General features: G+C 43.2%; 1 protein-coding gene across 6 annotated transcripts in view; it reads right to left on the bottom strand.

The window, feature by feature from the left end:
* Positions 1–2,238: 2,238 nt before the first annotated feature.
* ZNF541 (zinc finger protein 541) overlaps positions 2,239–15,961 on the bottom strand; it is a 36,505-nt gene continuing 22,782 nt past the window's right edge. For 5 of the 6 annotated variants that reach the window (XM_079985291.1, XM_079985290.1, XM_079985288.1 and 2 more), the window contains 10 exons: positions 15,394–15,724; positions 15,144–15,207; positions 11,472–11,614; positions 11,218–11,321; positions 8,641–8,716; positions 7,433–7,521; positions 6,916–7,056; positions 4,145–4,326; positions 3,648–3,828; positions 2,239–2,434 (listed from right to left, as the gene is read on the bottom strand). In XM_079985291.1, the coding sequence (XP_079841417.1) occupies positions 3,669–3,828; positions 4,145–4,326; positions 6,916–7,056; positions 7,433–7,521; positions 8,641–8,716; positions 11,218–11,321; positions 11,472–11,614; positions 15,144–15,207; positions 15,394–15,724 (1,290 nt within the window). In that variant the 3' untranslated portion in view covers positions 2,239–2,434; positions 3,648–3,668. Of the gene's footprint in view, positions 2,435–3,647; positions 3,829–4,144; positions 4,327–6,696; positions 6,831–6,915; positions 7,057–7,432; positions 7,522–8,640; positions 8,717–11,217; positions 11,322–11,471; positions 11,615–15,143; positions 15,208–15,393; positions 15,725–15,961 lie in introns of those variants that run through there. The other variant, XM_079985293.1, reaches the window with a different exon arrangement.

Here is a 15,961-nt window from a genome sequence, read left to right as displayed (position 1 = left end):
TTGTGACCAACTCCAAATCCTTAGAACAAGCACATATAAATATTGATTTATTTTGAACTGCTCTTTTGTGCAAATCTGGTATCTCAGAAAGCTTGTACAGTGGTACTTCAGGTTTAGTTAATTCGTTCCGGAGGTCCGTTCTTAACCTGAAACTGTTCTTAACCTGAAGCACCACTTTAGCTAATGGGGCCTCCTGCTGCCGCCGGAGCACGATTTCTGTTCTCATCCTGAAGCAAAGTTCTTAACCTGAAGCACTATTTCTGGGTTAGCGGAGTCTGTAACCTGAAGCGTATGTAACCCGAGGTACCACTGTATTTCAAAAAATATCCTTTTTTTAAAAAAGAGTATCTATTTTTATGTGCTACAGGTAAAAAATACATATTCCACAACAGACCTCAGATTTCCAAAAATTAGGGTGGGTGGGGAAGTCCTAATTGTGGGGAGGGGACAATGCACATTGAAACTATTATCACAGGAAACATTTAGATTCAGAAGTATACAATTGGAAAGTGCTCGTGTAGATTCACGCTCACATATGCATGAATACACTAGTGTGGACATAGGCACACTAAACCGCTTTGTGGTTTCTTTCTGCAATCAAGCTGTATATAAAATAAATAAATCTCGAGTGTGGGGAACCTCTGACCCTCCAGCTGCTGTTGAAATAAGGCTCATCAGTCCCAGAAAGCAGTCAATGGCCAGGCATGAAGGGAACTGTCGTTTCAACATCATTTGGAAGCAAAAGGTTTCCCACACCTGGCCCTAAGTGACTACAATTCTGACTTAAAACTTAGCAGCTAGAAGATAACTTAACACCTTTTCCACAAGTATGTCAGGCCTCGGTCCTATATACCTGAAGGAGCGTCTCCACCCCCATCGTTCAGCCCGGACGCTGAGGTCCAGCTCCGAGGGCCTTCTGGCGGTTCTCTCATTGTGAGAAGTGAGGTTACAGGGAACCAGACAGAGGGCCTTCTCGGTAGTGGCGCCCGTCCTGTGGAATGCCCTCCCAGCAGATGTCAAAGAGATAAACAACTACCTGAAATTCAGAAGACATCTTAAGGCAGTCCTGTTCAGGGAAGTTTTTAATGTGTGACATTTTAGTGTATTTTTGGTCGCTGTGGAAGCCACCCAGAGTGGCTGGGGAAACCCAGCCAGATGGGCGGGGTACAAATAATAAATTATTATTATTATAAGTACTTGATAACTGCAGCATCAAGTTAGAATATGCAGCTGCAGAAGGGACTATCACTGCTGAAACCCTATGGGTGAGTTTGCAGCAGCTGATGCAGAACAACTCCTTGCATGTTTAACTATAACTTGTATTGAATGCAGATCTGGGTTCACCTCTGCCCAGCTCGTTTCCTACCGCAGCACAGGATGTGTGTGAGGGGAAGTAGCAAGGAAACATCCTGCCTCTCCTATAGTAGATTGGATAAACTCACCTGAAGGAATTTGTTTTCTGCAGTACAGTACACCCTCTCTCTTCCTAATTTGGACTGTGTAGCTGGGGGGTGGGGGGTGGGGTGATGGATGTATTGCCCCACCGTGCAGTCTGAGGTTAAACTCGATGGCAATTTAGTCTCATCAGACTCCATAAAAGGCAGGTTGTCCCTTCCTCTTGCACCTTCTCTAGGGAAGAAGCAACATCCATGTTGGCCCTGCGTGGACCCCCATCGCAAGAAAGTGCTTTTCATGTAACACAAATCAGGCCCAATAGGCAGTGATTAGTTACACAGGTCACTGCCAAAACTGACTGCTGCTCACTGAAGGAGTACTGTGTCTTCTTGCAGACTGGCTGAAGCATGAAACTTGCAAGGGCTGGGCAAAATGTTTCTGGACTACAACTCCCATTATCCCTAGCTAGCAGGACCAGTGGTCAGGGATGATGGGAATTGTAGTTCAAAAACGGCTGGAGACCCAAGCTAGATGCACAAATTCTTTCTCGAACACACTGCTACTTACTGACAAAAGGGACAAAAGGGAAATACACACAGAAACCCTAACCCAGCCAGTTTTCCTGCAGTTGAATAAGGGAAAGTGCTATTCTAATTACTTGGGCCCAAGTAAGTCTATGGTTTCCAAAGAGCTGGAGTGGTTCAGTATACCGCAGTCCATCACAGCTCCTAGAAGGCCTGTAGTTTGAGTCCCACCTGCAACTGTGATGGCTGTTGCCCCCTTCCCTCCACACGTGTTTGGATGTTTATCCTCTGGTGTAAGAATCCAGGACGACTTTACAACTTCAGTTGTGGAACCCAATTTAATTAAGCAACACTGTGAGTGCATACAAAATAACAATAACGCAGATCAATGTGGTACTACAGCGTGAATCAAAAAGCAGTCGTGTGAACATCAATCACAAAAAAGATACTAAATACAATGGTGATTTCTCATTGATTGGCCTACTCCGTCCGTCCTCCAAAAAAATAAAAGAACCCTGGAAGAGAGGGAGGGGGAGAACGGGGGTTACTCATAACATTTCAGCAGAACCACGAGGGCGTTCATTCTGTAATTGAACAAAAGCACGAACAAGCATCCCTGTAATTGAGCAAAAGCTATTTTACAGTTATTGGCAGCTGTATAGGATCCTTACAACTGTGGCTAATTGGAATTTAATGCAGACTCAGTTAACTCACACACCTCCTTTTCTATGGTAAATTTAAGCATGAGTCAACTGGATGCCATAATCCTGCTTTTTATTTTTGTCAAGCCTGACCCCAGCTGAAGTTTTAATGGTGCTTAAGTCAACACCTAGCACATCCAGCCTTTCACTAGACGTCATGGCTGGCACAGGGCTGCTCCCAAAAATGCAGTCACGGATGGTATCCTACGAGCCCATCCTATACAAGGATTACCATTGCCGCAACAAGGATTCCACCGCATGTTCTCCTCGCCCTCTGCCCCATCTTGTGAAACGCATCACATGATGTAATACCAACACTCAGGATTTCCCTGCTCCCTCTCTCGTCACTGGCTGCCTCCACGGGCATTGAGACATAGTGCAATGTCCAATCACATGCTGAATTTCACTACCAGACATTAGGGAAGGTCAGAAAAGCAGGTGGGCTGTTTTTGGATAGCAGCACTGTGCCATCCATACTATCAAATTCTGCCCCGCAATAGCCACAAATGGATGCCCATTTGAAAGTACAGTGGTGCCTCGCAAGACGAAAAGAATCCGTTCTGCGAGTCTCTTCGTCTAGCGGTTTTTTCGTCTTGCGAAGCAACCCTATTAGAGGCTTAGCGGATTAGCGGCTATTAGCGGCTTAGAAAAAGGGGGGGGGGAGCGGAAAAAAATTGCAAGACTCGCAAGACGTTTTTGTCTTGCGAAGCAAGCCCATAGGGAAATTCGTCTTGCGAAGCGCCTCAAAAACGGAAAACCCTTTTGTCTAGCGGGTTTTTCATCTTGCGGGGCACCACTGTACAACAGAGCACTTATTTGCTACTTCTAGTTCATCTGAGTTCAAGCTAGAAGCTATTTATGAGTATTTTTATTTTCTTTAAAAAATCAGTTCCTATGCTCCCAGTAGCATAAAGAGGCTATTGTGTACAGAACCTAATTTCAACCCGCTCAAGTGAATGAACAGGTGCTATAAAACTCAAATCCTAGCTGGTTTAATTGGCACTTTCTAGTTGACCAGCAATCTCACCCTGAAACTGCGCCTTCCCAGTTACCACTGGAGGAAATCAACATCCGAGTTCCTTTCTTGCTTCTCTGGCTCATTTTTCAGATGCTTCATGGGCCACTTAATCTTTATCATCGGTTCCATCTGGTCCTGCAGCCGATGGCGTTTCATGTGAGCATTCCGGCTTTTTATCTTGTCAAACACTCTAGATGTAAACGGGAGATAAAGGCCAGGGTTTTTCAGTACTCAGGTGAGGTGCTACAGCAATGCGAGAGTGACGCACGCATAATCCCAGTTTCGGTGCAACAGGAAGAATATGATCTCCCCCCTGACAAAGGGTGGGGTTTTCTTTCTCGCTTAGCGATGGGCACAAAGGGTGGCGATCGGCGTGAACCCTGCCCAAAGTGCCATAGTAAACCAACTATAAAAAGGGAAGGGGGCTGGGGACAAATTTATGGCTAAGCACCAAGTGGACTTATTTTTAAAAAATGGCACAAGAAACCAAAACGTTGAATTGTTACCTTGTACATTCTTTACACGGGAACACACCCTGACTGCCTGTGCTTCTGGGCCTATCTAAAGTTTCTTTCTGGCTGCTGGCTGGACTGAAAGTGCTCTGTGCTGATTTTTTGTAATTCCTGGGTTTTAGCTTATTCTCCTGTTTAGGCAGGTGGCAGTGCCGTTTCTTTGGGCTGCACGCTATCTGCAAGTCATGAAACATTTGTCTTTTACACAGAAGTAATTTTCCTTCTCACACTATTATTAAGTCTCTGGCAAAGCCCAATAAAGAATCCGAAGATAAATTCATTCTCTTTCCAATGTGGCTGGCGATGCTTGGTGGCACCTTAGCATTTTGAGATGGTATCAAATCTGAACCACACTGAAAGGAATGTAGTATTCAGGAGATGCGGAACATTCAGAGGCAAGATGTGGACCAGAACTCCATTCGCTCCCATAGCAAACTAGACAAAGGGTTAAAGGGAGGAGCATGAAGTTAATCACATAATGGCTGCCAAGTGCTTGTTTTTATTGAAACAAATAGCAGCAGCATGGGGATGGAGTTCTTTAACTCTTTGCCCTGGTTAAGGTCCTCATCTGAATCAGTTCCAGCTTCTCCAGCTCAAGACACGGACCACAGCCAAGGGCAAAAGGTTAAAGGCCACACTCCCTCAACACTGCTGGTATTTACTAAAGAAAATGAATCATGTAAGCGACATTCATGTGATCGACATCATGTTTGCTTTGCCCCTTCATCCAGTTTATTTTGGGGCGAGGAGTCAAATGTGCTTCGTTTCTTTATCGAAAGTTGTGAAGAATCGTTTTTTACATATCCAGTGGTACAATGAATTCTCACCAGGGCTTGAAGTTGGCACCTTTCATAATTTCGCCTATACCCAGTTCTATATGGAATGTGGAACTGGCACAGGATTTGGATTCCTGAGAACCTCAGCTGCTGTTTTCAGGATGAAATCAAATCCTCAGCCCTTCTGAGAAAATGCACAAGCTGCATCTACAAAGAGGCTGCAGCGTCCTTTAAACCAACATAGCAGTTCTGACACTCCTTCCGGAATGGATGGGCCAGCCTAGAGCGGCCTCCAGGGTGGGTGACTCCTAGCGATATCCAATTGCTGCTTTTCCAATGAAAGCCACAAGTAGAATTGCAATGCACCTCCCACACTATTGGGGATACTATGCCTTCTTCTGTATGTACATCCCATTTTGTTCTGTCCACAACAGGGAGCGGGACATAAATGCAATGGGCAGGGAATAAGAAGGTGCAATTTAACCCAGCAGTCGCTTGAAGCTCAGTGCACCTTCACCGTTAATTAACCTTTACAATAGGTGCCATTTTAACTAGTCTTTTCCAGCAATATTTTGAAATATATATATATATATATTTAGCGAAATACCACTTAAATGAAAGAGCATTATTTATTTTCAGGTATTTCTAACTTGCCTTTCTTCACAAAGGGATCCCAGGGCGGGACACAAAAATAAGAAACTGAATGAGGGGGGATGAATTCTAACTCCCCTATAGGATACTGCTATTTCCAAGTTAGAAGTAACCTGATTTAAACATCACAGAGAAGGAAACTATCAATATGGCTTCACAGTATTTGAAAAACTTAACGTCAAGGAAGTAATATTTCAAAATCAGTGTCAAAAATATCAGATATTGCTCTCTTAAGAAGGTAGCAAAGGTAATGAATTTAAAATGAAATGTCAAAATGATCCTTCAAGTAGAGATTACAGACGTCCTAAATTATCTGTATCTCCATCAGTAAGTATAAATGAAATTTTTTTGCAAGCTGGTTTGCTGCTGATACCCAGCTCCAAAGTGTTTAGCTAAAATTTTGCCTAATCTGGCAGAGATGTGGTGTTAATTTTACTGATTTGTAAACCGCTCTGGGAGCTTTTCCATCTGAACAGCAAGGTATAAATGTTTGAATGAATGCACAATGATGCATTTTATTTTAATGGGGAAAGAAAAAGAACCCTTTCTAGTCATCGCCATGTTAACAAGGTAGTTAAAGTTATCTGGAAAAGTTTCAGTTTTCCATTTTGTTAAAGTGTTTTCTTTAAAAAAAGGTTATTTGTGCTGTAATGCAAAGCTGCTAATAAAATAGTGGTTCAAAACAAAACACTTTTCTGGTCACTCCTGTGATAATTGCAGTAACCAGAAAAGAGATATTGGTTTTTCAGCACTGTTTTAAACATAGCGTTATAATGCTAAAATGCTATTTCATTTAAGAAGTATTTCACTTCTTTTTTTAATTATAGCAAAAAGAGTGTGATGGTGCTGATCAAAAGACCGATTTTAAAAGAGACACAAGATGATCAAATGGCAGCCATTGCAAAGGGTGCGGCGATTCTGTGCTGAGCTGTGATAGGTTCACCTGCCCGATATATGTCACTGCCCCCATCAGAACTCCACCCCCACCATTTAAAAAAAGAAAAGGGCACATGAATGATACTGAGGGCATCTACAGCTATGGAAACCGAGCTTCTCCTCATGCCCTAAAAAGAGCCAGACACATTAGTCTTTCGTAGTAAAAACAACAGAGTCCCAGGACACCTTAAATACCAATACATTTATTGCCGCATGAGCTTTCGTAGACAAGCATCTATTTCAACAGATGCGTGAGGAAGCTGGTAAGGAAAAGCCGTTGTCCCCAGGAGAGTTTGCTGCGGTGAATGTTACCTTTCCTAAAGCAGGGAGGGAAAGGTAAAGGGCACAGCTTTAAATCAGTCAGTCAAACCTCTGCCAGATCCCCATCAATCTCTTATATACCTTTTCTTCATCCATTTCTACCTCATCCTGCTCTCTCTTGGGCCTCTTTTCTACTAACTGTGCTCGACTGGTGTCAAATTTTAGTATTTTTTTCCAGCTATAGTAGTATTCAACACACTGGGAAACAGTCTTAGTTTGTATCTATTGAAAAGGATGGGGGGAAGGGGGGGGAAGGGAGAAAAAATCAAAGTGAACAAAGCAGCAATTGATGCAATATTAAATATACAGCATATATGTTGTTTTCGTTTTCTCTTCATTCTGTTCCTGTGGATCTGGGATTAGATTCAGCCTCAGGCAATTTGTGAGCAGGGAACTTCTTTGCGCAAAATAATCCCAAGCTGTTATAATACACATGACCACATAATCAGGGGCTTTAAATGCCAACAAAAGATTCTAAAATAGGGTTTAAAAAACCCCAAACACTATTGGATAACCTTCAGATTAAATATTGGAGGGGAGACACTTTGTTTTGTGAAGCAGCCCGAAGGATGGCTCCACTGCCAACTGAAGGCCTTACCTTCTTCTGTATGAGGTAAAAATCCTTTTTGTGCAAGCCAAAAGCCTTCTTGAACAACTGCTTCTCTGCAGGAGTCCACAGATGTGAACCTGGAGGTGCAACAAGAAACAGGAGACAGGCAGTCTGCTTAATGGTCCATTGCTCTCACAAAATTAAAATCTTTATTGCCCCTCTTCTGCCTACTCTCCCTGAACTGGGAAACCTGCATAATGAGTTTATCGATGTGTTTGGAAAATTCTTCAGGACCTCTGGTTTGTTTATAATTAGCATTTAAAATTCATTGCCGAGATTAATACAGCTCACATTATTTTCATAATATTAAAAACCAAGGGTGAGAGCATGTTAACGATATTTCTCATCCAGCAATGGACAAATAATGCTCAATTCTCTAATTCTGATGTTAGCTTCAACATTTCTGCTATTTTTCGAACCTAAACTATGAAATCATAAAGCTTTGGAAGGGATGTATTTGGCTGTACTTAATTTTGCTGCATGCTTACAGTTAATCTTAAGGTCACAACCTTCAATTTTCCTCCTTCATTTTAAAAAAATTACTAGAAATTTTGGCAGTACAGAACCTCTGGTGTCCTTAATTAACATATTTGTTTTCTACGAAGTTTCAATATGGGGCCCATCACCACCACACAAAAGCTATTTTAATAATGCGCTGACACAACGTGAACTGCTCAGAGAGAATGGTGCTCCAACACTGGGAGGCAGAATGCACACAGTAGGGAGCATCATTTTCTTCCACATGCTAGAATGCTTCTCCCACTGCATGCCGCTATGTGGCCCCACATGCTAAGAGTCACTGTGAGGAGAGGTCAGCCAATAGCACTTGAATGATGTTCTGCACCATTTTGCGGGCAATGAACATGCATTTGCATTTCATTAGACACTTATATTCTTCTTTCCCAAAGGACAATTGGAGCAGGACTCTGCTTGAGAATTACGAGGTTCAGAATTGCATTAAACGCAATCCAAGCATTTTAAAATCCTCTGTGCAGAATTCTGAGGCAATGCTAAGCCAGGGATCGTGGTTTGTTTCCCCCCAGCGCTGCTGGAGAGAAGCAAAGTTGGCGCGATCAACTCGTGCATGCTAAGCCACAAACCGTGCAGCGCGAACGTAGCCGCTATGGCAACTTGTTAATACTTATGGGTTTCATGGAAGCAATGGTTATATCCTAATGTAGGCAATTTGCTTTTACCTGAATAATGATAGTTAGCAAGAGGATGAAAGGGAGGCTTCTGTGGTCCTTGGAGTAACAGCATCTCCAGCGCGTCCTGTAATTGTTTTAGAGAAAGCTGTCATAACTCCCTCCAAGTAGAAACAAGTAAGGGAACTTGTCCACAAGGGAGAGAAAGAGACCGACTCCTATTAACTGCAATTAGTGAGTCCAGTCTCCCTATCAGTTGACATCTGGCAGCTGCCCAAGCGGCACTGTTTCTGCACAAACACTTGGAAAATATTTTTTCTTACTGTTGCCTGAGTGCATCTGTTTCCACTGCTACAAGGCTGCACAATACGTATGGGGCGAGCCATACTGCACTGATTTTCTCCGCCACCCCCCAATGTCAATGAGTCTACAGTATGGATTCTGCAGTTTGTGCATCAATATACAGCGGATGTGTGTTGGCCAGTAGTATGCTGCGCATGGCATCAAGTGGCCGCGCATTGGCTCATCACCAATATTAAACCAACGGAGGCAAAGCAAACTAGGCCTGACAATGGACTATGCAGTGGTACCTCAGGTTACATTATGCTTCAGGTTACAAACGCTTCAGGTTACACACTCCGCTAACCCAGAAATAGTACCTCAGGATAAGAACTTTGCTTCAGGATGAGAACAGTAATCGCATGGCAGCGGCGCGGTGGCAGTGGGAAGCCCCATTAGCTTAAGTGGTGCTTCAGGTTAAGAACAGTTTCAGGATAAGTACAGACCTCCGGAACGAATTAAGTACTTAACCCAAGGTACCACTGTACTTTAGTCCATTAACAGATTACTCCACTGAAGTGTATTTGCATGCAACTGAGCCACTGCTCTCCCTGCACCCAAAAACCCCCAGATTTAATAGACTCTGTCAATATTCCTTAACATCAGAAGCTGCTTTTCATAGAATCATAGAATCATAGAGTTGGAAGAGACCACAAGGGCCATCGAGTCCAACCCCCTGCCAAGCAGGAAACACCATCAGAGCACTCCTGACATATGGTTGTCAAGCCTCTGCTTAAAGACCTCCAAAGAAGGAGACTCCACCACACTCCTTGGCAGCAAATTCCACTGTCGAACAGCTCTTACTGTCAGGAAGTTCTTCCTAATGTTTAGGTGGAATCTTCTTTCTTGTAGTTTGGAACCATTGCTCCGTGTCCGCTTCTCTGGAGCAGCAGAAAACAACCTTTCTCCCTCCTCTATGTGACATCCTTTTATATATTTGAACATGGCTATCATATCGCCCCTTAACCTCCTCTTCTCCAGGCTAAACATGCCCAGCTCCCTTAGCCGTTCTTCATAAGGCATCGTTTCCAGGCCTTTGACCATTTTGGTTGCCCTCCTCTGGACACGTTCTAGTTTGTCAGTGTCCTTCTTGAACTGTGGTGCCCAGAACTGGACACAGTACTCCAGGTGAGGTCTGACCAGAGCAGAATACAGTGGCACTATTACTTCCCTTGATCTAGATGCAATACTCCTATTGTCCAGCTATTTGTTTATCCACCCAGGTTAGAGTCTTGCCTATGATGACTAGCACTGGCTTTCTGAGGTCTTTCATGACATCAGCTACTTGAAACTTTTAACTGGAGACACTAGGCATTGAGCATAGAACCTTCCGCACACAAAACATGCATCGTGCCATTCAGCTATGGGCACTCCCAATATAAATTAAACCGATCCTTTGGCTCAAGCCTAGGTAAAGGGACCCCTGACCATTAGGTCGTCATGACCGACTCTGGGGTTGCGGCGCTCATCTCGCTTTACTGGCCGAGGGAGCCGGCGTACAGCTTCCGGGTCATGTGGCCAGCATGACTAAGCCACTTCTGGCGAACCAGAGCAGTGCACGGAAACGCCGTTTACCTTCCCGCCGGAGCAGTACCTATTTATCTACTTGCACTTTGACATGCTTTCGAACTGCTAGGTTGGCAGGAGCAGGGACCGAGCAACCGGAGCTCACCCCGTCATGGGGATTCGAACCGCCGACCTTCTGATCTGCAAGTCCTAGGCTCTGTGGTTTAACCCACAGTGCCACCCACGTCCCGGCATCCAAGGTACTAACCCCCTAAGTGAGTGCATCCCTTCACCAAATGATACTTTGGGATTCAAGTACTATTGTTTCCATACTTGCTCCAGCAAGTCCTAGACTCTGTGGTTTAACCCACAGCGCCACCCGCCTACAACCCCGAAATTACGAAAGCCTTCAAAACAACGAACCTGAGATTCTCAACAGTCAAACAAAGCAGCTCTCACAAGATGTAGCGGCGGCCACATGCTTAGATTGCTTTAAAAAAATAGACCAAGTTATGGAGAATAAGGCTATCAATGGCAATGTTCTACCTCCGCTGCTGGAGGTAGTATGGTAATGATTTTATGAATGAACTGAACGTTGGCTGCTGGGAATCAGATGCAGGCAGTTGTGCTCAGGTCCTTCTTGTGGACTTTCCATAGGGACACCTGGTTGGCCACTGTGAGAACAGGACTAGATGAGCCACTGGCCTAAACCAGCAGGGTAATTTATGCTTATGTTCTTAAGACCCGGTGCGTTTTGCCCAGTGTGAATTTATTGCATCTTACCAGAATGTTTCCTTGGGCTTCATGCAGGCAATGCACAGCTAGTTCTAGGTTGGTCCCTCCCCCTGGCATCGCACTGGAGCAGGCCAATTTTAACAGATCTGTTACTGCAAGTGAGATTTTTTAAAAAGCATGAACAAATGTCTGCACAAGAGTAATTAAAATGCAACGGAACAGAAGAAAAGAAAAACGGAGTATAATTGGGGAGGGTTAGCCTCAGGTGGGAAAACTCCCTCCCCCCCCCCATTTCTGCACACCTCTTTTCTGTGTTTCTTTGTTGGTTGTGATATCTCCCCACGGCTTCCACACTAGTGAAGCTGGATGCTCACAATTTTCTAAGGATGATCTGTCTTGAAGATCAGGTATCTCTGCCTGGAAACGACTTCCAATGTTGATGTGCCTGAAATGACGGATGAGGTAAAGAAAAAAAAGGGGGTGGGAGAGAGAATGTGAAGGCTTATGAGGGATGAGAAACAATAAACAAGCAAGAGATGGTAAAATTAAAATTAGGCCAAACATGGAAGATAAAAAGAGGAAGTTTCCAATTTGCTATTTCCACATGAATAGATGGTCCATAAGGCTTGAAAGTACACAATCTCTCGGGAACAGTAACAGAAACAAAAGCACTTCTGCACTTACCCCAAGTTTGTTGGGACAATTTTATTACTGTTATTCAACACTTTACAAGTGATGGACAGAAGGGACAAATGTCTTACAGTTTAGACGCTAGGAGGACAAGGCAAAGGTGAAGAGTGGGTGATTAAAAGAGTCAGAGGGATAGTGGAACCTTACCTGGACACATAAAATAAATGAAGTTTGGGCACATAAACAGTTTTGTAGGGAGGAGTTGGTTGAATGGAGGGGAAAGAAGGGAAGGGTGGCAGTAGGGATCTAGGAACAGCTGGCACAAGGACTGGAAGGGAACAAAGGAGATGAATTTGCAGAAGTGAAAAGTGTAAGGGAAGAAATAACAAGAAACACAAATGATGAAGCAGTTTCTTAAGGGTCCCCTCCCACTGCTTTTCAAAAATGTGGTATGTTAAAAGGGAAGGTACCCCATTATGTACACAAGCATTTGTTGAGACAGCTGCCTCTGATGCCAGGCAGAGGGAACCTGCCATTTTCCATACTTGCTCCAGCAAGACCTACACAAAACTCACTTTGACTAATCAGAGGCTAATCCTGTTACGGATTTATCTTGTTACTGGGTACATTTAACCCACAGGCACGTTAACCCAATCTTGTTAACAGTACTCCAGCATGGCAAGCTACTTGGCATTCAGGCTCATCTACTGCTGAGCTTTCCTTTGCTCCCCCTTCCTCCACGTTGCTTCTTGTGCCAGAAACGGCCTCCCTGTTCCCTCTACCACCCCATTCACCTCCTCCACCTTTAATCCAAAAACCTGCTGCTATTTCTGACAAAGCCACTCTTGCTACATAAGCCTTACCTCTTCTGTGCTATCAGCTTACCAGTTAACCTCATTCAATCCCACCCTAGGTTCTCTGAGAGGAATCCTGTCTCATGACCATATTCTATACAGCATTTTGCAAGGTGAATGTGGCAACAAAAACCAAACATGAACCAGGAAACCTTGCTATTCTGTAGTAAAACAACCCTTGGGTGCAATGAGAGTCAAGTGTTGTGGGGGCCAGGGTGCAGCAGAAACGTACCACCTGGTGTGGGTGCTTTGAGACACGATTTTTACGAAAAATACTGAATAACATCTACGGTAATAAATAAAAGACTACATGCATCCAAACATCAAGTAAACCTGCTAAAGGACTGAAAGGAACATCAGGATTAAAGTTAAGACAAAGGTAAATGGAAGAACTAATGATGAAAAGGCCAAAACTCATTTTTTAAAAAAACAGAATTAATGATTAGGGCTTTGTTAATCTCAATCTTTATATGCATGAAGAGGCAGGCGTATTAAAGTTTACCTTCCAGCAGAGACACTGTTGGAACAAAAACCTACATCCTTTCCACCCTGAGAAGTTACAAGCAGTTGTTTAAAGTATTTTTATTTGCTCAAGACCTTTGTTTGAGAAGCTTCTCTAGGTTCATAAAACTGAACCTTGGTCTTAGGGCACTAGCAAAACATGAACCATTTGGATTACTTGGTGGGCAGGGGGGGTTGGGTTTTGCTTTTTTTGCTGCATGGCTGAAAGGTCATTCCAACCGACTTTAGTCAGAAGATGCTCCATGTTCAAAAGTTATTCTACTTCAGTTCTATATTTAAACCACACCTCTCACCTCTGTCAGTTTATTGCAAAGCAACCAACTCAAGGGGAACCCTAGCCAATCTTAACAGAATTACCTCTTTGCCCTTGGACCTGCAATAAATTGTATGTCTCAATGGCTAAAACCGCTGGTGGGTCCCCTTTCTAAAGCATTTCAAATAAAGGAGTGGTCTTTTTAAAAGTTTGCAGAACACACCTGTGCGGGACATCAAATGCACACAGAGCTGGAAAGAGAGAAGGGTTGTTTACAAGTCTGGCCTTATACAGAACAAAGCCAGCAAAAGGGTTTCTGCAGTTTGGCCTACATCTGCCATTATCCGGCGAAATCATGATATGAATCCAAACAGTAGTGGAAAATGACTAAAATGCTTAATCTCCTACAAGTTAAGCCTAAAAATACTAACAGAAAATAAACATTTATCATACTGGATTTCACCAAGGGCCAAGCTAGATGAGTCATTAAGTACATGTATGCATGCATATTTACTTTACAAAAAAATACAGAGGTAGGGCCTGATCAGAATTGGGATCATAGCATACAGGTAGGGTTAAACCCTTTCCTCTGTGTCATGATCCTGGTAAAAATCTGTACCCCCACTTCCACCAAGTTGTTATCCCACCACCAGATACTTCCACTGAGCCCAATAGCCTCCTCCACAGGGCTCTTTTAAAAGTAAAAACAAGACACTTGATACACAGACACAAATTTAACATATTGTCTAGTTTGGTCCTGAACAGAGAGGAGAGGTAAAGTTTAAAGAAAACAGTGAATATCCTGGTTTCAATCTGTTCTGATTCTAATTTTGTCAAAGACGTTGGCAGTTCCCATCCTATTTAATTATAACTAAAGGGTTTAGTTCATGTGAGCCTTATGAGACTTCAGCGGATGAAATATTTGTTTTGTCATACAGATGAAGTAGCACTGAACTACTACAGAAAAACCTGACAGCACCACAATTTTAAAGGTCTGATTGACTTTTAAACAAAGTGGAAGTCTTCCTAATTTAAAATGGATCTCAAGGATGTTCTCATGACTTCGTGCCTGTACTGCAAAACAACCTGGCCAGTATTTCATTACTCTGCTTCAAAGGTCAGTTCACATCTTAAGGTTTTTAAGATTTGGAATGGCTTCTGTGAGGGATCCCTGTACTTGGGTTCTCCTGGAACTGCAGCTGTTTATAGATAGATTGCTTTTTTTTTGCAAATCTAACACTCCTCTTAATATCCATGTGTTTTACAGGCTGCAGTGACTTAATTCTGGACATTATCTGCTGGAAGTTTTTGTGGTTTTCCTCCCGAGGGTATTAATTGCTTGTTTGGAACAGGCCAAGAGATAACCAGAGTGCTGATTACTTTAATGACACAAGAATACCCTCCTCCATCCTGTAAGGGAGTAATTGCTTTTCAGTGTCAAAATGTAAACAAAGCACAAGTAATGAAAGCAGATGGTAATCACCTAACAGCTGCACAAAAAGCAGTCTGGGATGCAGGGAGTGTTTGTTCTTAAATTAAAGCGAATGAGATCTGAAATGGCCAAGCAGCGATGATGTGGTTAGAAAACATAGGGTGTAAGAATCTTGGAATGACTCACAACATTCTTACATGTGCCGAGCTACAAATCTGTGAGAAAGAATATAGTAGAAGATATTACTGGATTTGTTTACCATTGTCATCATTCCCTTACTTACGGTTCTATGCTGATTTTGGTGGTATCTTTCACAAGAGAGAACAAAAGGGCTCCGTCCATTCCACCTAAAATTGCAAAATAGTAATAATGATAATCATAATCATAATCATGATGTTAACAATAAACAGTGAAGATTGCAGGAAGCTCCTGCCAGTCAGATTAAACAGCATTAGGCCAGATAAATGAGCGGCCTCACTCAGTACAATACTGCTTTGTATATTCAGTCATAGAAAGATGGTTGTTTTAAATACCTAGAACAGAGGTGTACATCTTGGTAGAAGCAGCATTTGTAGAGGAAGAACAGAGTGTGTTGAAATACAGCCCTGACCCCTCACGAATGGGAGAGAGCATCGGAGGTGGCGTATAAGGGGAGCACTGGACTAAGCCTTGGATGAGGTGGTCCATGAGGAAGACAGGCGAACGGAGGTTACTCTGAAAGCATCCTCCAGTGCCAGGCTGTATCTCAATGAGGACAGGTGGAGGAGGTGGGATGAAAAGAGATTTCGGACGAGATCGCCTCTTCCTCTTCTTTTGCATGCCTTCTTGGAAATCCTTATCATCCTGGCTTTCCTTCTCCTCAACCTAAGACGAAATATACAGCCCATGTGATTTGATATTACTACCTGGGGGGAAAAACTCATGACCTGCATGGCCCCGGATCCTTAAGTGTGCAGTACTGGGTGTTTCCCACAAGAACCCTGTCCTAATAAGCTGCCTCCTCCCCTATGGCTAACTAATTTGAGACCACCTGCTTGAGGTTATCCTACCAAGTAAAGTATCTACACTACAGACTCATATTAGCTTTTATAACATTGTTAT

This window comes from Podarcis cretensis (genome assembly GCF_951804945.1).
Source record: "Podarcis cretensis genome assembly, chromosome: 8".
In the NCBI taxonomy this organism is placed as follows: domain Eukaryota; kingdom Metazoa; phylum Chordata; class Lepidosauria; order Squamata; family Lacertidae; genus Podarcis; species Podarcis cretensis.
The sequence above is the reverse complement of the archived record's forward strand: the minus strand, read 5'-3'. Positions and strand labels throughout refer to the sequence as shown.